Here is a 20,091-nt window from a genome sequence, read left to right as displayed (position 1 = left end):
AAAAATTTCATGAAGAAGGTGAAAGGAATCTATCCGGCTCTAATCCCGGCTCTAGTTGGGTTCTTCTAAGTGGATCATTTTCTTCCATTCTATCCTATCCAAGGTCATGTTCTCTGTTATGTTCCTAGCTATCAAGTCTTTACTCACGGTTTCTACCCAAGTTGTTTTCGGTCTGCCCCTACCTCTTTTTACTCTATCAATTTGGCATGAGTCGCCTCTTCTCACCGGAGAATCCAAAGGCCTACGTTGGATATGTCCAAACCATATTAAGCGGTGCTCTCTCATCTTCTCCTCAATTAGTGCCACCCCCAAGAGCCGTACAGCATGGCTGGCCTCACAGCTATCTTATAAAATTTTCCCTTCAACATGGTAGGGATTTTACGGTCGCACATAACTCCTGAGGTTCCACTTCAACCAACCTGCTCTTATTCTATGGTTAACATCCTCTTCAATCTCTCCTTCCTTATGTAGAGTTGAACCAAGATAGCGAAAGATATCCCTCTTAGGTACCTCCTGTCCAGTCATATTTACTCTACATCATGCAAAAAATGACCAAATGTGAAAGGTTTAAATGTCGGTTTGGGTATGCATGTCAGTCACCACAAAAATGAAAACATGTCGTTTTCGGTCATAGATTTTAGTGCAAATATTATAAAATCATGGAAGTGGAAATGCATGCAAATGATAGAAAATTAAGATGAAATTTCAAGAAATGCTCTAAATAAGCACAAATGTACACATAGAAATCATTACAAAAGCAAGAAAACCATTCATAATGGTTTAACAAGAGCAAACACCTAATTACAGTAAAGTTCATTCTAAACTAAAATTGTAAACAACCACATGTGGTTCAAATAAACACAAAATATAAGAAAATCGAGAGACGGAAATGAATGAATACATATATCTTTTTCTGATATTATTTGTATTTTTTGGTTCATATTCTTTTCTATCTTCTTAATTTATGATATAGATTTTGTCTCTTTAATAATTTAGTTACGTGAAAGGCCGTCTAGTCATAATTTCCCAGGACGTGTGGTGTTGCTCAAATATCAAGGATGTAACTTCCAACGTACTATTGCTGTATATTTACAGTTCCCAAAAAGCTATCATTCCGTACAAATCCCTACGGTATCTTTATCCCATCATGCAAGAGGCGGTTTCGAAAAAGGACGTGTCTCGTATAGAAGACAGGTGGAGGTTATTTTTTGGACTTATTTAGAGGCAGAGCACTAGCGCAAATGGCGGTAACGCCCTTGATATTTGACCCAACCGAACTGCTGGATCAAATATTAAGGGCTCTGTTTGTAAACAGTAAATACTGCTCTTTTTGCACCAGTGCTCTGCCTCTAAAAAAGTCCAAAAAATAACCTCCACATGTCTTCTATACGAGACATGTCCTTTTCTGAAACCGCCTCTTGCATGAGGGGATAAAGATACCGTAGGGATTTGTACGGAATGATAGCTTTTTGGGAACTGTAAATATACAGCCCTAGTACGTTGGAAGTTACATCCTTGATATTTGAGCACCACCACACGTCCTGGGAAATTATGACTAAACAGCCTTTCACGTAACTAAATTATTAAAGAGACAATCTATATCATAAATTAAGAAAATAGAAAAGAATATGAACCAAAAAATACAAATAAAATCAACTAAAAACGTCATTGCTCAAAATTTTCAAAGACGGAAATGAATGAATGACTACACCTAGAATCAAAGGTCCACTAATTTTGAAAGAGAATTTGTGAAAGTTAGACTACTGTGAGTTATAGGTACTGGAAGCAAATTCAAGGGCAGGTTTTCCCAAATCCAGGAAGAATTAATGCGAACCAAGTTCATGAACAAGCCCATAATTCAATAAAGATAATTTGAGTAAAGAAGATGATTGACCACGATCCAAAACTAGGCCCAACGGCAAGATATCATGATAACGTTGATAGTGGAGCCCTACAGAGCTCCATTCATCATAAAAAGTGGAAATCTTGGTCATTTGATTTATAATTTTTTATTTAATTATTGGGCAAATTTTAAGTCGACTTTGATGGCCCCTGTGAAAGGAACACTTAAATGGTACTTTTAGATTAGGACGCAGGACCTGGAGTCCTTGTAACTTAAAAAGTTTTCAAGTTGAGAAAGTGGTATGTTTGGGCTAGGATAAGTAACTCGTAACAGCAAGTAGAGAGTCTAATTTTAGAAGTATTACCATTTTAAAAGTTAGTGTTATAGGTTTTCTTGGGTAGGACTATATAGAACACTTTCTATATATTTAGGTTGATCTAAGGGATGAAATTGATTGTATACCAATGGTTAGAAATAAAGTAGGATTTTAAGGTGTTTTTGGTCTACATATTAGTAGTTTTAATTGAATAGTTATGATTATTTTTTTTTGAATGGTGCCAAATTTCATTAAAACAAGGTAAGACCGAGATGGTCAATCCTAAAATAAAACATAGAGAATCCAAGAGCGAAAAGCAAATAGGAAAAAAAATAAAGGAAAAACAAATCAATGGGGTAGGTAATCGAACATCTCCAACTCCGCCTTTGATACACCTTCCCGCACAAGTCTATCCGCCACACTATTAGTGAACCTTCTTATATGCTTATAAATAATTGACAACCCTTCCACTAGGTCCTAGATCTCGTCAAAGAAGTGAGGGAATCTCCATTTTTTTTTCTTTTTCTTTTTCTTTTTTCTTTTTTTTTTGTATGTGTGTGCGCGGGGGGGGGGGGGGGGGGGGGGGGGGGGGGGGACATGAGAACCTTAGAGCCAACGGATGACGTTGAGGGTGTCTCCCTCCACAACCACCCTGTCCAAGCAATCTTTTCTTAGCATTTCATCCCATGATGAATAGCTCGAACCTCCGCATTTGCTTGCATCAGAGACCCCAATAGGCCTTGCAAAGGCCACATGACTTCTACCTTTGAATCCCTTAGAACACATCCAATTCCTGCCGGGACTGGGTTTCCAAAGCTGGATCCATCGAAGTTTTTTTTGTTTTGGAATGGTCTGGATCCATTGAGGTTGAGCTTTAGAAAACCTGAATAGCTACGAGATTGCATTTTGTTATTCAGGTTTTACACGACTATGATTAGGTTATGATCATATCTATTATTTTTTTCATCTCCCTCTAGCATTGTTTGTTGAATGTTCCATTCTCTAGCGAGTTTTCTATTATTGGTGGATTCCCAATTGTTTACTTGCATCATTTATCGAGCATTGTTTACATCCATGCAATAATCCCCTTATCTCAGCTGATTGCGGGGCAATGACAGCCAAATAACAAGCAATTTAGATATTGTACCTGCTTGTAAGAGATCTATGTATGTATCATAATGTGCTAGTAACACATGTGATATGTATGGTATGTCTCTGTAATTTCAAATGTTTAGCTGACACACGTAAGTATGATCTGATAAAAGGTCTGCCTTTATAAAGGTGAACTTTATACTTTAGCATCAGATATATTCCTTATAGATTGTACATGAGAACTCCAGAACAAACGATTAGGTTTTTTGATGATGTAGATCAGTAGACACTTAACAGATAAAAGAAATCATAACCAAACAAGTTGTTGGCGTCCGATAAATATTTATCAAACTAGACAAAATGTGTAATTCTGGAGACAAAACAAAATACAAGATACTTGGGACACATCAGTCAAGGGTTTCACTGTCATTATCTTTGCAACAAAAGGTTAAATTTCTAATTCAATGTCAATCAAGAAGGTCGTCTGGATCATCAGATGAATGAAAATTAACAACATCCCATGCATCCACTTTCTCAATTGATCTAATTTCATGGAAAGTGTAACAAGCAGGAAATCAAACCATGTCGAAACCAAATTCAACATCCAAGCGTCAAATCGTAGCCTCTCATGTATATAAATCTAAGTTGTATATTTCGTTCCGTTCGCCATTTTGTTTTGGTCGGTGGAATAGAACATTTCAGCGTTTCGTTTTGAAAAAGACGCTACAACCGGAGAAATTTTGTTTAGTAATTAAAATTTAAAAAAAAATCCAAAGAATCAAAAAATACTAAAAAAAAATAAGAAGTCATTATATGGACCAAATTAACAAAAAACACATTTTAGAACTCAAAACAATAAACTTATTGCAATTTATTAATAAAAGAAAGAAAAATAATAGGGTTTAGATGTGTTTATATAGGGTTTAGATGAGTTTAGGTAGGGTTTTTCATGTTTGGGAAGGGGGAAAACATGGGAAATACCCTTCAAATATCTATAAAACGGTCAAAAAGACTAAAAAAATAAGGGTAAAACAGTAAAAAAAATGGGTGTTTCGGCCGAAACAGGGATGAAATGGAACGAAATTCTGGACTGGAAATGAAATTTACAACTAAGATATAAATAGTATTTTTCTGAAAAGAAAATTTTCTCAATGGGTGTGGGAAACTATTTCAAGCACTGTTTCATTGACCCAACAAATTAACAAAATTCCCCAAGTCCAATGAAACAAACAAGTTCAAGAGAACATATCTAACCACTCATATGACATCTCTCCGCCATGTGAAATGGACTAAAAAAATCAAAGACAGACCCAGACACGGACCCAGATTGAGGAAACAAAGTATTGAATATACCTAAGTGATATTTTCCTGGTGAAATTTCAAAACCCAAAAGTTCATTTGCACAATGATGCAGCAAAAATCAGCCAAAGACCCAAAGACCCTTTTGGCTACTTGTATCAAACCACATAAAGAAATACAGGAAATGGAATTTACTAACAAGAAAATACAAGCATTAGAGAGAGAGAGAGAGAGAGAGAGAGAGAGAGAGAGAGAGAGAGACTTACCAAGGGGGGCAGAGGAAAGAAGAGAAATGAAGGTAAAGAAGTAAATGTGATTTTCTAAGCATCTGAAAATGTTGTGAAGGAAGCAAAAAGGGCATCTTCTTTAGAACCCATGTCGAGATCGAGACAGAGATGGCTTGGAAATAAGAAATTCCCGACCTTTTTCTCCTTTTCAGTGTGGTTTTTGTATATTTATATGTTCTCTTCTGTCATTGGTTTGTTTACTTCCCTAGGCTCTGTTCACTTGTTTTCCCGGGAAAGGAAAAGAAAAGGTTTCCCAGGATTCTGACGTGGCATTAGGAAAAGAAATCCAGGGAAACAGTGTAGGAAAAGGTTTCCCGCGCCAGTTCACGTGCGCAGGATCTATGCAGGAAAATGTTTCCCGAGAAACTGATTGCCCACCTTTTATCACTAGTTTTCCCAGAAAAGCAAATCCGACCAAAATAATGGGATTTGGTTTCCCACACTAGTGAGAAAAGAGACATTTTCACGTCATTTTTGACAATTCCATATCATTATTTGACATATTCCACCCAGGCTTGTTATTTTCTCAGGAAACCAAGTGAACACCAGAATTATGTCTTGTCAAGGTCTTGTCAAGAAAAAAGGAGTCTGTTTCCAGGGATTTGCTTTCCCGGGAACGCAAGTGAACAGAGCCTTACGTTTTCTACTTTTCTTGCCCTTCTTCGTTGGTGACATCTCAAACGACCAAGACTCCCTTCGTAAGATATCTTAAATGAAGTAAAATGATATTTCCACTCCCTTTGCCACCACTCCCTCCCTCCCCCCTTTTGTTTAGTCTGTTTTTTGAGCCGTTAATGAAATTTGTTACTAGTATGACCTTTATCATTTTCTTAGGCTTTCTTCTTCTCAAATTGCCCTCAAACTCACTACAACGCAAAATTGCAAGTATGCAATATTGCCAAAATAGCTCTCATTTATAGTAATTTTGGTGAATTCATTAAAATTCGATTGTGAAAAGCTTCATGCTTTCTCCTTAAAATGAATTAAACCTCACACATGTGGTAGGCATGTATAGTATCTAGACCATTCCTTTGGGGAGTCACCATGATGGGATTTAGGTTTAGAATTACACTGACTAGTCAATCATAACTTTCTTATTTGAGGACATTTTGCTTGTTGAATGTGAACCATCTATTCATATTCCCTAACCATTCATTTGTGATCTTTGAAAGTCTACAAGTTGGACGGTTGAGAATGAACCGCGCCCTTTGAATGGACGCTTAAGATTGTCTTATGGGTGCAACTTTTGGGCCATGCCTTGTGCAACAATACCCCCTTATTGTTCGGCCAGTGACCTACCCCCTCTGTACTTACTCTGGTTTTGGTATTAAGTCACTTCTAGTGTTTGGGGAGGTTACCAAGGCAGAGGTTTTACCCTCACTGGAAGAAGCATTCCTTGGGGGCGATTTTATAAGGTGTGCACACTTTCGGCGTACAACCTATCTCTGTTGTGGCTCAACAAATGAACGGTTTGGATCATGCTATGAAGTGGGCCCCACTGTACTTTTTGAAAAATACTGGATTTCACGCGCACATGGTAAATAAAATCTTTGGGGCAAATGAATATTTTACCCATTGTGTTCCCCCCACTGGAAGAGGCCCTAATACGTAAAGTTGGTTTCCACAAAAAAAAGATTGCTTTGTGAGTAGGCAAAAGAAAAGCAATAGAAAAGGCTTTTCTAAGTTTGACCCAGTTGCGCAAAATAAAAGGTGGAGGTGTGTACACAATTACCCTTAGCATGGACGGAACCCATACGACTCTTAGAGGGATTTATATGTATGCCTTCTCTTGTAGGGACCAGGCATATGTTGGCCGCCTGACTTTTCCTACTTTCACAAGCAAATCCTTTCACATCTTGTCTAAAGGCAACTTTGAAATCCTGTACAAATTGTACTTGAATGCCACAATGCTCCTATATGAGACCTTTGAATAGACCCAACTCCATGTTGAAATTATTTCAGGCCCCGGGCCACCCCCCTCCCCCGTCTAGTGTATTTATGACTATAGTGGACCCCATTGTGGAGATGCAATGCTTAAAATTCATACTAATCGGAGGTAGGGTGCAACTCAGGTCGATTTCTGGGAATTTTGGTTGAGCTTTTACAAAGAAATCGGGTCAGATTCAGGTTGATTCTAATTCATTTTTTTAGCTAAAGTTCAATCCGACTCAACCCAAATTGCCCCCATAATCAGAGGAATGCAAAATCGAACCACGGGCATGTAAAAACCCAGCTACAAGGGCAACTGATGCAGGTCCGCCACATCGCCCTGCGTTAGCAACCCATTGGACAAGCGACACCCAATCACATTTATATTGGCAGTGAGATGCAAAATTGAAGGAGTGATGAATGTGGTTGGATGACTTGGATACAATGGGGCACCCTAACGACTGGGTTTTTGAAAGAGCTCCCTTAAGTTTAGCATTTCCTCTTGAAATAATAGATAGCTAAAAAGTTAATGAACTATTCCTAAAAGTTCTTTAATCAAATGATTAGGATTGCTTGATGCATGCCACTCGGTAATCTTAAGACCACACAGACTCATGACAACTCTTGGGGAACAGGTACTTTGCATATGTGGACATTGGTGGACTCTTTGAAGACTTGCACTTTGAATGCACCACATCTCATAGAATATGGCCAAAATACTTCGTATCTCATGGAAAACAGGATGTGTATCTTGATCATTTTTTCATGAGATATGAGTATTTTATCATTTTCTATGAGGAAGGGATAATTTGGTTATTTCCTTGAGAGATATGAGTATTACATGAATTTTCATTTTATAAGGTTAGTTTGGTCATTTAATATGAGATAGGGGTGTTTTATTATTTATAAGATAAGCGTATTAGGTTCATTTCCATGAGAATAGGGTTATTTTGGTCATTTACAGTGAGATAGAGGTATTTAATTATTTCATAAGTGTATTATGGTCATTTTTCCTATGGGCATTTTGTCATTTTCTATGAGGTTTCAGTCTGCATGGTTTTAAATATCGACCGAAATCCGAAATTTCGGACTGAAATTTCAGTCCCAAATTTTGAAGCTTGGTACCAAATTTTGGACGTCCGAAATAGGTACCGAAACCGAAATTTAAAACCTTGGCGGTATGTTAGTTATTTTCTATGAGATCGTGGTATTTTGGTTATTTTCCGTGAGATGAGAGCAATTGGTCATTTTCCATGAATCCATGATATAGCGATATTTTATCATTATCTGCTACGGGTATATTTCTATTAAGGGTATTTTTCTCATTTTTTGTGAGCAGGGGGGGTATTTTTGTCATTTTGTGAGGGTTTTTTTAAATAATTTTCCAAGAGAAATACTTTGTCATCTTCCATGAGATATGAATATTTTTTTCATTTTAGACGAGGAGTTTGATCATTTTCCATGGGATAAGGTATTTTGGTTTTTTCCATGAGATGAGAGTATTTTGGTCATTTCTACATGAAATAGGAGTCTTTTATCATTTTATATTAGACAAGGGTATTTTGGTTATTTTTCATTATATATGAGTATATTGATCATTTTCCATGAGAAGGGTTATTTTGGTCATTTTTAGAATAGGGGAACTTTTCATGAGATGGGTACTGTGTCATTTTTCATGAGATGGATGTATTTTTTTTTTTTTCATTTCCGTGGAATTGAATATTTTGGTCATCTTCCATGACATAGGGGTATTTTAGTCATTTTTCTTGAGTGGGGGTACTTAGAACATTTTTCATTAAATGTGGGTTTTTTTGTTATTAATTATGAAGAATGGTATTTTGGCAATTTCCATGTGAGAGGGGTGCTTGGTCATTTTCCATGAGATATGGGTATTTTTTTGATATTTTTCATGAGATAATATGAGCTTTTAGACTTCCACCTCTTTTAGGCTAACTATAAAATCCTTATAGACAACCATTTCTTAGTTAAACAGTGAAACATGAAGTCTCTTAGGCTCTGTTTGGTTAGATGAGATTTTAGTGGAAGTAGTAGTCAACAAGGAGGTGACAAGGGTGGGATATGTGTAGACTTGTCTGAGAAGATTAGAGGGAATTTTGGGGAATTTTGATAGTGTGTTTGGTTAGATGTCAAAGCATGTGGGAGAATGGAGGGGTGTCATTAACAAAATAAATAGTAGAAGAGAAAGAAAGAGAGAGAAAAGTAATGATTACACGTGGCATTTCATATTCTACTCTTCTCCCCTCTAAAATTTACCAAAAACAAGGTTTGGCATTGGAAAAGTAGGGGAGGGGACAATCCCGCCACATAGGCGCCACCTAAGCCAAAAGCTAATAATTATGTCTCTTCCATGTCTAGAAATCCAATGGGATTTGAGCTAAAAAATGACAACCAAACAACATTTGGTATTTCATATTCCTAGAAATGCTCAGCCGTCTTCCCTACTTTTTGCAACCAAACAGAGCCTTAGGGACTCTGTACGGACATTTGAAGAACTCTCTGCTAACGGATTACTTCAAAAATCTCCAAAAATGTGGGACATGACTAACTGGGTATTTTAGAGTTCCCCAAAAAATTCACGCAGGTCTCAAGTTCACCAAAGGTCGCACAAATCCCCCTCAACTAAACCCCCTTAAGAAAATGGGATTGGACCAGATTTGTAGCTCGAGAAGTGCTGGAAGTACAATCTCTCACTCCCAAGTCATGCTCTGCCTTTTGAAAATCCACTGTACTTTTTAGTTAACTAAAATAATCTCAACCTACCCGAAATTAACTAACTTATAAATATTATATCTATGAATTTTACGTTTTTAAATATATTAATCTAAAATAACCTCTACCTACCAAGCTTTTTCTATGGCATCCTTTTACAGACACCTCTCCTATTAAGAAAATATGATCAGCAATAATCCATCTTCATGCACACACAATCATCTCCTGCTAGGAATGCTAATCCCCTGTGAAATAGCACCCCCATCCTTTAACTGGCGTGGTGGAAAACCATGTTAAAAACTTGCTTGGTTAAAAGTTCAGAAACAACTTCTATTTTTCCCCAATATTTTTTCGGAAAGGAGTCCCAAAATCAAGGGTATGGAAATTGGAGATAATTTGAGGTACATGGAGTAAGAATACATACATACCTTAGAGAGAATTTGGTTACATTTCTCCATCTTGGAAATAGCTTGCAAATTGTCCTAATTAGCGAACACGTTCAACCTCACTCGAGCGGTAACTTCGGGGTGAAGCTTCAGCTCTGCAATGTATTCTCCGGTCTCACGGATCTCCGTAAGAGAAACAATCCGTTTGTCGACATCCCTACAGAATGAAAGAAATAGAAGGATCATAAGTTTTTTCGAAATAAGTATTGAAGAATATGTTCTGAATTCTAATAAGCAAGGAAAAAATACCTCTGAATTTGCGCTTTGATTATGTCAACAAGATCTTGTGCAGTAACACTGTCAAAAAAAATTTGGGTTAGATGCGGTATGTGAATGATTATCAAGTAAAGTGGTTATAAATTGTGTCCCCAGCACTCACGATCCGAAAATTTGTTTTCCTTTTCCACCTTTGCGCTTCACCTTGAAAGCTCCAACTGTTTCAAAAATTAAAGCAAGTTGTTGCGCCTCTTCTTTTACCTGATGGAGCAAGAAGATTTAAGAAAACAATAGAATTATGCTTACCAATTCCATAGAAGTCCAGTGCAGGAAAAAATGTAAAGAGTGCACAGTAATGAAAGAATATTTCTTCTCGCAGATGAGATCAAAAGCCTATGGTTTGCAACTTGAGAAAAATGAAAGACAAAGGAGGCCATATTTCTGATTTTAAAGGCGAAACGAAGAAGGGTGCAACAGGTCTTCTGAGTCTCGCAAAACACTGAAAGAAGTTAAAGACGCCTTGTAAACCAGATAAATCCAATCACATTGCATATGTCTTGAGTCCCACAAAAAGGGTAATCAGGATTTCCTAAGGAACTCATGACATAATAGCATGATGGTGAGTTGTATACAGGTAGAGAAGATAAGCATTATGTGATTATTTTATGAAAAGATGACTCAATACTGAATGAATCAAATGACGATGTGAAGTAGAAAGAAGAAGAATGGCCATTAAGCCTTCTCATGAAATGTGATAATGGTGGATGCCGTTAATTAGAAATTTTCAAAAGAACAGAATCTTCAGAACAAAGAATATCCGTTGAATGTGTACTAGTATTGAAGCATAACTTTTATCACATCAGATTTTGGACAATGGCAGTTGGCGAAAGGCACCAGCTGCAAATGTGCCAGAAAACAATTTCCAAGACAGAAGAAACAAACATATACAGGAGAAAAATTCATAGTAGTTTCACAATACAGACATTGTGAGTGCTTTCTTTGTTTGGACTTTGGAGTGCCTCAAATACAGGAAAAGAACAGTCAACCCTATGGTTTTACCTAAACATCGTAAATTATAAGTTTCATGGGGATTACATTTAACAAAATTTGGAGAGAGGCCTTTCATTAGTAAAAACAAGTTATTAGAAAGGGAGACAGATTCCGCCTCTGGCGACAAACTGGGTGAGAATATCAATGAACTGCCATGGAAAATCTGCACCACATATCATAAGGCCCCATATTTTCATGGCTGCAATCATAGTTCAAAACATGCTCGGACCAAGGGTCACACCATTTAGTAAAATCAATTCAAACCTCGCCATGAGAAAATAAAAGACAGAGACAGCCAAGAGTGACCAAGTTGGCAGAGTCCCAACTGAGTTCCAATGGACTCTTCGTGAGATCATTCAGCACCCACGCACATACCCTTTTGTAGGTTTGTTTCTGAAGCAGTGAAGCTAGTTGCATACTGGTGCAGAAAATAATCATCAGCGACCACCGAAATCAGTTCATTCCTATTTCGGAAGAGGAACAAACAAAGACAAGGAAATAAGAGGACCAAGTAGAGGCATATTTCTGAAATCTGAAGTCAGCATGACACTAACATATCACTAGTTGTCGTCAACATATGGCTCACATTGGTTCAAATCAAGATAACCCCTGTTCTTTACATGTTGGATTTTATGAGGAATTCAAGGACTTTGGATCATCTAAAATGGCTATGGTTTGTCTCATGTGCGCCGTGTGGTACCCAAATCATAGCGACCAATCAGATCTCCAAGTAAATTCAGAACTTGAAGTAGGTACACTACCATCACCTTATGGATCTACATACCAGGGTAGCAATGGAAAAACTGCCTAAAGTTGAAGGCGTTGGGATCATCATCGCATGGATAAATACTTTTAGCTGGATCCTCGAGGGGCCTAAGTATCAGTTGACTCATCATCCTAATCTATGACTACATGGATAAATTATCAATCACCCCCTAATGGTGATTAATCTTTATAGCCATCATAAGTTATACCGTGACAGCCCCTATGGATGTGGCCCCATTTTAGCAGATTCGAGTGTCCAACACCAATCCATGGTGATCACTATTGTCCAAATTCTGCCCCCATAATCGATGGACCTCCATGGAAGGCTTCTCATCTCCATCCAACTGAGTGAATTAACTTAAAATAACAACAAGAGGAGTTATTGAGAAGCCTCCCCAATACCTGAAATGTTCGGGGTAAATTACCTTTTTATGAACCAAAATGCAACGACAAGATAGCTTCCCATCACTCCAATCAGCTTCTCACAGTTTGATAAGCTATAATATATCACCAAGGCTTTCTATAACCATGGGTTTAAATTTCCACCGAAACCGACATGAAACGATCGAAATGTTTTTGTTTCCATCCCCACCGAAACAGACACCGAAACGACTGAAATGCATAAACCAAAATCGTAAGTATAATAGTAGCATATTATATTAGTACGTGTTACATGAGTATATTTATATGAATTGCATGCAAAATGTAGTGCATGTATTATGTATAAAAATTTATATGAATTGCATGTGAAATCGGGTATGTACTAAGTTATCAGACATGCATTATAGTGCATGTGACTAAGTGTTCGATGTTTTTAAACCATTATGGATGGTAGCTTAGAAGCAGGAATCGTGCACATGGGTGCCGCTCCCATGTGAGAACCGCGATTCCGCGCTCCTCCCCAAGGATCGGCTAAGGATCGTGCCCCCAAAGTCTCATAAAAAAAAAACACAGAAATGATAAAAAAGAAAAGAAAAGAAAAGCAATGAATCTTATCTGGAGCGTTTAGGAAATGACGATATTGAAGGAGATGAAGTTCACACACCCCTTGTCATAATCCCTAAAGGAGATGATAAGATCGAAGAGATGAGTATAATCTTGAAGGACTGAATACTCCATCGTTCTTTGCTTTTAGTCCAAAGTGAAAGCCCTAATAAATGGTACTCTGGAAATCCACTACTGTTAAATGATAAAGACACCCCCACTTGTTAATGAATATTAAAATACTATCTTTTATTTGATATAGGCACTCCTCGAAGAGGGAACTAAACCTTGTGATTGGATATCATCCATTGCTGGCTTTTTATTAAAAATTTCTTGCATGCGTGACTTGAAAGGCAGGCTTTTTTGGCATGCGCGAATGGCGGCTTGAAAACTGTGAAAAGCAGCTTGAAACCCGTGGAAGGCACCCATTTGTTGTACTTGGGACAGCTCCTTTAGTGTAAAAGAGTAGTCATGAACACACTTAAGGCTTTTGTTGTACTTGGGAAAGCCCCCTCTAGTGTCAAAGAGCAGTCATAAATACACTAGAGAGGGCTGTCCAAGTAAGAAAATGGAGTGAATATACCACTTTCCTTACATTAAATGCAAAGCATGAGAGCATTGAAATATGATCTGAACCGTCCACTTGCCAGTTGTGATCAATATAAATGTTGTGAATATTAAATGTAAAGAATTTATTTAAGGGAAATAATTCAACACCGCCAAGTTTGGGATGCAGGAATATCTATGGAAAAGTTTGGAACGGAAAGACTATTCTTTAATTCTTTGATTGGGAAATGATATATTAGCCCCTTTTTTATTTGGAACAGCCACCTACAGTGTATTTATGACTACAGTTTTACACTAGAGGGGGATGTCCCTAGTAAAAAAAGGGGGCGAATATGTCACTTCCCTTCTTGATTTCCCAATATCTTTCCTCTTTAAGAATGATATTTGGCACTCCGTTAATTTGATAAGGGCACTCATTATTTTCTTAAACATGCCTAATAATAATGTATTATAGGCAATTGAGACTTACTAAAGTAAATGAATCACATCTATTATTATAATCTCAGCCATCCACTTTTGTGTCAATGACTGAGATTAGTCTAACTTAAAAACCAATTTTCTTATCACAGCCATTCTAAACCTTTACAAATTGAAGGGTTAGGATCATCTTATGGAGATTATTTTTGGGCAAATATGTATTTACATTTGGACCCGATAAATGAATGGTTTAGATCTTCAATGGTTACAAATTACTATTTTTTGTCTTTTTGATGTATTTAAATTTTAAAATATATATGATGATGGTTGGAAACTTGGAAATTGCTACTTTTTGATGTACTTAAACTTTGAAACATATTTATGAATATGGTTACAAATTACTGTTTTTGATGTACTTGAATTTTGAATGACAAAGAAAATACTACACAAGCTCCCATGGCGCTCCTAACCTTAGATTCTTCTAGACCCCCACGCTCCCCCGCTCCCGCTCCCGCTCCCACCTCCGCTTCGTGCTTCTAAGGATGGTAGTCTCGCTTATCTCATGGTTTTTAAGTATGTGTGTGCTTACTCTAGCATTTCCTGAAGTTTTTTTCTTTTTTTCTTTTTTTGATTGGTAAGTTGGGATTGAGCCTCTGACCTCGAGGTTGAAAACCAAAGCCTTAACTAATCGACTAGATGTTCAATCCCCTTAAAATTATAAATCTATGAAAAATCATATGCCATCGAAATGCTGGTTGTGGGCTTCGAACCCATGCGCACTAATGTGCAGAAGATCTTAGGTCTTCCCCCTTAACAACTCGGGCAAAACCAGCTGTTTTTTTTATACTTAAATCAAGTTGCATGCAAAATGAAAAACATATAGTTAATTAACGGGGCATTCTGAGAAAAAAGGATTGCCGACAGCAGACATTTCCTGAAGTTCATCTCCAAATTCTATCATTTGCATATGTTTCCAGATGTTTCCTCGATTTTACAGGATTTCCACCAAAATTTCTAACCGAAACGGAAACATTTCCGTTTCTGTGGTGACCGAAACCAAAAACGAAACCAGAATTTAAAACCTTGTTTGTAACCTAACACTTGGATGAATTATCTTCACACGGTCGAGTAATGGCTCAGCACGAGGATGGCTCAGCACGATATTTTTAGTACTAGAAGATGACTGCCTATTGTCGGTAACAATGGCCCATCCACACGGAATGGCTCAGCACAATGAAATGCAAAGGCCATAAATACCACAAATTCTTTAGTACTAGAAGTCTAGAAGATGACTGGCTATTGTCAGTAACAAAGGCCCAAGCTATACAAATTATTATAATCACTGCTATATCTAATTTGATTAAGAAAGCTGGTTTAATAATAATAGGTATCCAATATTATATGTTTCAATCATGAAAAGATGCATCAACAAGTCCAAACTAATTCAGAAGTTAAAAAGAGAAAGAACAAGCAAATAAGTACTTCCATACCCTCTTTTTCTCGGCTTCAATTCTCTCCTCCTCCACCCGCATTTCCCTAGAAAATGGAACCACAATAACACCCTTAGGTCCAAATGTGGGGCGGTAAGAATTTATATGCACAAGATATTGTCTCAGCCATCTGAGAAATCTTGTCAGTAAACCTGTTATTCATGTTAATATAGCTTCAGGGATTCTGATCTACAATCTCATTTTTATTTCCTAACAACTTTAACTGTAAAAAACACGGTCAACATTGAGAAAATAACAATAAAGATCACATTGGACATATGGATTCACTTCACCAAAGTAAAAGAAGAACAGTAGGCTTGTGATTTGTCTACAAAGTCTGGCTTAAACTTAAGGAAAAATATAGTAGCTTCTAGCCAGGAGATATTGCCCGTCTTGCTGGTTTTGTTGGCATCACGATTGCTCCTTTAGGAGATGTTCTTATGGCACCCCACTATTCCATCAGAGATGCTCAAGCAATGGGTTAGGTTTTGTTGGTTTATCTCTTTATTCTATTTTATATTTTATTGAGTTGGTAGAGTTCTATTGGTAGTTGATGTTATCAGATATGTTTAGAAGGGTCTGAGTCCTCTAGGACTCTAGTTTGAGTCAGATTATTTAGTTGTTGTGGATGGTTCTGCAGAAATAAGAGAAGATTGATCTTTTTCAAAGTATTTCCTCTCTAAAATGAAGCTTTTTCTGATTTCTTTTGTGAGATTCCTCACAATTGGTATCAGAGCAGTTCCAAGGCAAGCCTAGGAAGCAGCTGAAGAACAAGGATGAAAAAAAATTTGTACCCAAGGACCCGGCCGAGAGAATGGATCGATTGGGAGGACAGTTGAAGCAGCACGGTAATCTTCTTCAAGGTTGCAAAGACACGCTCAATGCTCTCTCCCATACCATTAATTGTTTGGCCGCACATTCTACTGTGTTTAGAGAGGGAATGAGTAGAACATCGGGTCGAGTTGAGATGGAAAACCATGGAGGAAGAACATTGATGCATGATGGAGATCACAGATTTCTACCTCATTTTGCTAAGATCAACTTTCTTCATTTTGGCAGAAGGGATCTTATTGAGTAGGTTTATAAGGTGGAGCAATTTTTCTCGTATAAAAAAATACCAGAAGATCTACGGATCCCATTGGCCTCATTCCCACATGGATGGTGCTGCGTCACAGTGGTTCTAATGGTACCAACAAACTAATAAAATCCCTTCATGGCACGAGTTTGTGGAAGCCTTATGCACCAGATTTGGACCACTTGAATACTATAGCTTCAATAGGGCTCTAGCAAAAATACGACAGCAAGGATCCGTTGCAAATTACCACCAGGAATTTGAGCGTCTTGCTAATAGAGTTGAATGGTGGACTAAATAAGCACTGCTCGGAAGTTTCATCATGGGTCCGCGAGATGAAATTGGGTAAGAGGTTATGATGTTCAAGCATGTGACTGTCATGGAGGCTACCTGACTCGCACGATGCCAGGAGGAAAAGCTTGCACGTCAAAAACGAGTTGACAAGCCTAGTGGAACCAGTCCTACACCACCAACACCAAGCACAACTTATGGGAAAGATGGTGCAGGGCTCAAACTTGTGGATGATTCATCGATGCCCCCGATATGACGTATCTCTTATGCTAAGATAAAGGAGCGCAGAGACAAGGGCCTATGCTAATATTGTGATGAACAGTTTAGCCAAGCCATCGTTGTAAGAGTTTGCAGATTTATATAGTGGATGGAGATGACGACAAGGAAGGAAAGCATACAATAGACGTTGACCTTCCTCGTCTCTTTGAGGACAAGGTGCTTTTCAAGCAAGGGGGAATGTTAGGTTTCGTTGCTTTATCTCTTTATTTTATTTTATCTTTTATTGAGATTTTTTTATGGGTATCTTTTATTGAGTTGGTAGAGTTCTATTGGTAGTTAATGTTATCATTTATGTTTAGAAGGGTCTGAGTCCACTCTAGTTTGAGTCGGATTATTTAGTTGTTGTGGACGGTTCTACGGAAATAAGAGAAGATTGATATTTTTCAGAGTATTTCTCTCTAAGAGGAAGTTTTTTCTTATTTCTTTTGTGAGATTCCTCACACAATGGAGGCTAAAATCTTAGCAATATGGAGTTGAATTAAGCTTCTTAGGATGGTCTCACCTTAAAAATGTGGATTGAGGGTAAAACCTTCTCAGGTGATAACATGGAGTGGAACTAACCCAAAAAGATAGCCCGAGAAGTAGAACCCACCCTTCCCCCCCCCGCCCCCCAACCCGGCGCCATCTCTCTCGGCCAAAAGCCCTAGCCTCCACATTCTGTACGTGGGTATGTAGGGGTCTTTATACCTAGGTTTTCCAATAAACCTACAAAAAAACCACTTTTCTATTTTGCTTTCCCACCGCGAGTGAGTGGGAAACAAAGCAACTTTCCCAACAAGAAGTAAACAAGACATTTTCCTCTTTTTTTGAAGAAATTGCTGACTTAACTCACGGATCCTCTATTGTATTTAAGCATGTAATGAGATCTGCTAATTCTGAAGCAGACTCTCTAGTTAGGGATGGTGTGGTTAGGGTGGGGTTGGAATGGTTTGATTCCCCCCCCCCCTCTGAATTCTTGGTATGTTTTGTATCTTTTCTTTGTGTAATATTGTGAATGCTGACATTGTTAGAGAAGGAGTTTTTTTTTTTTTTAATGGCTAAGAAGGAGATGATTTTAAATCCAAATCCAATGAAAAGAAATAAACAAGAAATTGTCACAAATATTATTATTCAAAAAAAAAAAAATTGTCAAAAATAATATGAACTCTGACATGCTTATAGTAGGGGATGATTTTGAACCCAAATCCAATGAAACTGCCAATATTTACATACATTACCGAAAAAAAGAAGAAAACAATAACCAATTGGACAAACAAAGAATTCACGAATGCTTTAAGCATTTCATCTCATTTTCAATATGAAGATGTAATCAAAGTAAATAAATGAAGAAACAAATTGAGAGTAAGTTACATACTTGAGTAAAAGGGGAGTGACGATTTGGGCTTTGCCCAATGGAAGAAGAAAATTTCGGTAGAACCCAGCCTTGACATCAATCACTTGCCCTTTCTTTCCGAGTCGTGAAATATCCTCCTTTAAAATTATCTGAAAAATGGAAAGACCCAAACAAAAAATAATAATAATCAAAATACATTGAGCATTAAACATCCAAACACCCAAATTGCCTGTTTTGAAAGGGGGAAAACCCCAAATTGCTAGATTTGGAGAACCCACAAAAGAATTATAAAAAAAGAATAAAATTTCTCTATCACCTTTCGAGTTTTCTTTGCTTTCTTTTCAGCTACCACCATCATTGTCGCCCGATTATTTGAGTTCTTTACTCTTTCATTCCTGTCCGTACACATGCTCTGTAACGACGAGCAACGGCTCCATGAGAAGGATGTTGCCATTTTACTCTCTCTTTCTCTCTCTCTCTCTCTCTCACCGACTAAGTTAAGCTGAGAACTAAGAAGATATGGATAGCGGTGGAAGGACGGGGGAAATGATATTTTCTCCCCCTTTCATTACCGGGGACAGCCCCCTTCTAGTGCATTTATCACTTTACTATACGGATGTGTACTATACTACACAGCATTGCCGGAATCAAAGCTGGAATAGGCATCTTATTCCGATTCCGCCTGATTCCAGTGTTTGGTTCAAATAAAAAACTTGCATGAGGCGGCAGAATCGGGTAGAGCTTTTTCTTTTCTCTTCTTTTCTTTTTTCTTTCAAAAGCTCAGCCCAATCCGGCCCAAGTTGCGCCCCTGGGCAGAATAGATGGAAATTGTTTGAATTTGTTTCCCTGAGGTGATATTATGATACTTCATATATTTTGGAAAAGAATTTGGCAGATAAAGGAAACACAACTAGTGGAAATGCTTAAAAGGGAGGTGGAAATATTATATCCTTAGCACTTCATATATTTTGGAAAAGAATATGTTAGAATATGAGAGATCTCACTGTTGGATTAAGTTGAGATATCAGTGTAGGATCGTTGTGGTGGTAGATTAGGAAATTATATTAGATTATGATCTTTCTATCTTTATCTCATTCCTTAACTAGGGCTTGTCTTTATATATTTATCTTTTGAGTGTTCTTTTTAAACTCTCATTAGACTCGTTGTAATTCAACATAGAATTAGTAGAAAATTCCTAATTTCGCACGGTATCAGACAATGCCGAACGGACCACGCATTGAACACAACGTAACGCCGACCACCGACAGGCGGCCAACGTAGCCATCCGCTCGGCACTGCATCTGATGTTCATTTTCTTCATTACCTTCTTTGACCTCCGGTGACCACCACCAAGGGCGGAGCCAGGAATTAGCTGGCGCGGGGGGGGGGGGGGGGGAAGGGGGTGCAAAAAAAATTTTACAAATAAACAATTGATCACAAAAAAATCTCATGAGAACAAATTCATGATCTAAAAGGAATGCTATTTTACATTGATAATTCACAAGTATCGTGCTAATTTTACGACTGATATGCTCTAAGAGATTTAATCTTTTCCCTTGATCAATGCTTAAAATCCATCAAGAGCCAATCATCCAAGTAAGTAGGGCCAAACAAATAGAGAAACTTGTGTTCGCCAATCTGATCATCAAACTCGATCATGCCCATGGAAAAATCTTTACAAGCAT

The 20,091-nt window shown here is 37.7% G+C and overlaps 2 protein-coding genes across 4 annotated transcripts in view; both read right to left on the bottom strand.

Annotated features, from left to right (window-relative positions):
* LOC143851508 (uncharacterized) overlaps positions 1 to 5,571 on the bottom strand; it is a 28,957-nt gene extending 23,386 nt beyond the window's left edge. The window contains exons 1-2 of one of the 3 annotated variants that reach the window (XM_077360966.1): positions 5,471 to 5,571; positions 4,817 to 5,042 (exon numbers count right to left, since the gene is read on the bottom strand). The gene's annotated coding sequence lies outside the window, so the exon portion shown is untranslated. Of the gene's footprint in view, positions 1 to 4,505; positions 4,731 to 4,816; positions 5,043 to 5,470 lie in introns of those variants that run through there. The other 2 variants (XM_077360967.1, XM_077360968.1) reach the window with 2 other exon arrangements.
* A 4,171-nt stretch (positions 5,572 to 9,742) lies between these two features.
* Positions 9,743 to 18,959, bottom strand: RPL9 (ribosomal protein L9). The gene is made up of 6 exons (XM_077361235.1): positions 18,723 to 18,959; positions 18,428 to 18,555; positions 15,432 to 15,477; positions 10,322 to 10,419; positions 10,192 to 10,239; positions 9,743 to 10,099 (listed from the first exon to the last, which is right to left on the bottom strand). Exons 1-6 carry the CDS (start codon positions 18,858 to 18,860, stop codon positions 9,979 to 9,981), a joined length of 579 nt encoding a protein of 192 aa, XP_077217350.1. The 5' UTR covers positions 18,861 to 18,959; the 3' UTR covers positions 9,743 to 9,978.
* Between the last annotated feature and the right edge of the window lie 1,132 nt (positions 18,960 to 20,091).

The sequence above is a fragment of the Tasmannia lanceolata genome, unplaced genomic scaffold (assembly GCF_043159265.1).
Source record: "Tasmannia lanceolata isolate RefF3 unplaced genomic scaffold, GAP_Taslan_0.1 ptg000018l, whole genome shotgun sequence".
NCBI lineage: Eukaryota > Viridiplantae > Streptophyta > Magnoliopsida > Canellales > Winteraceae > Tasmannia > Tasmannia lanceolata.
The sequence above is the reverse complement of the archived record's forward strand: the minus strand, read 5'-3'. Positions and strand labels throughout refer to the sequence as shown.

Bases quoted from the DNA above. Each gene is read 5' to 3' on its own strand.
- RPL9 (XM_077361235.1), bottom strand. From the start codon at position 18,860: ATGGCAACATCCTTCTCATGGAGCCGTTGCTCGTCGTTACAGAGCATG. The intron at 10,420-15,431 runs GTATGGAAGTAC...TTGCTCCATCAG, and splicing joins TTGAAGCCGAGAAAAAGAGG to GTAAAAGAAGAGGCGCAACA. The intron at 10,240-10,321 runs GTGAGTGCTGGG...TTTTTTTGACAG, and splicing joins GGAAAACAAATTTTCGGATC to TGTTACTGCACAAGATCTTG.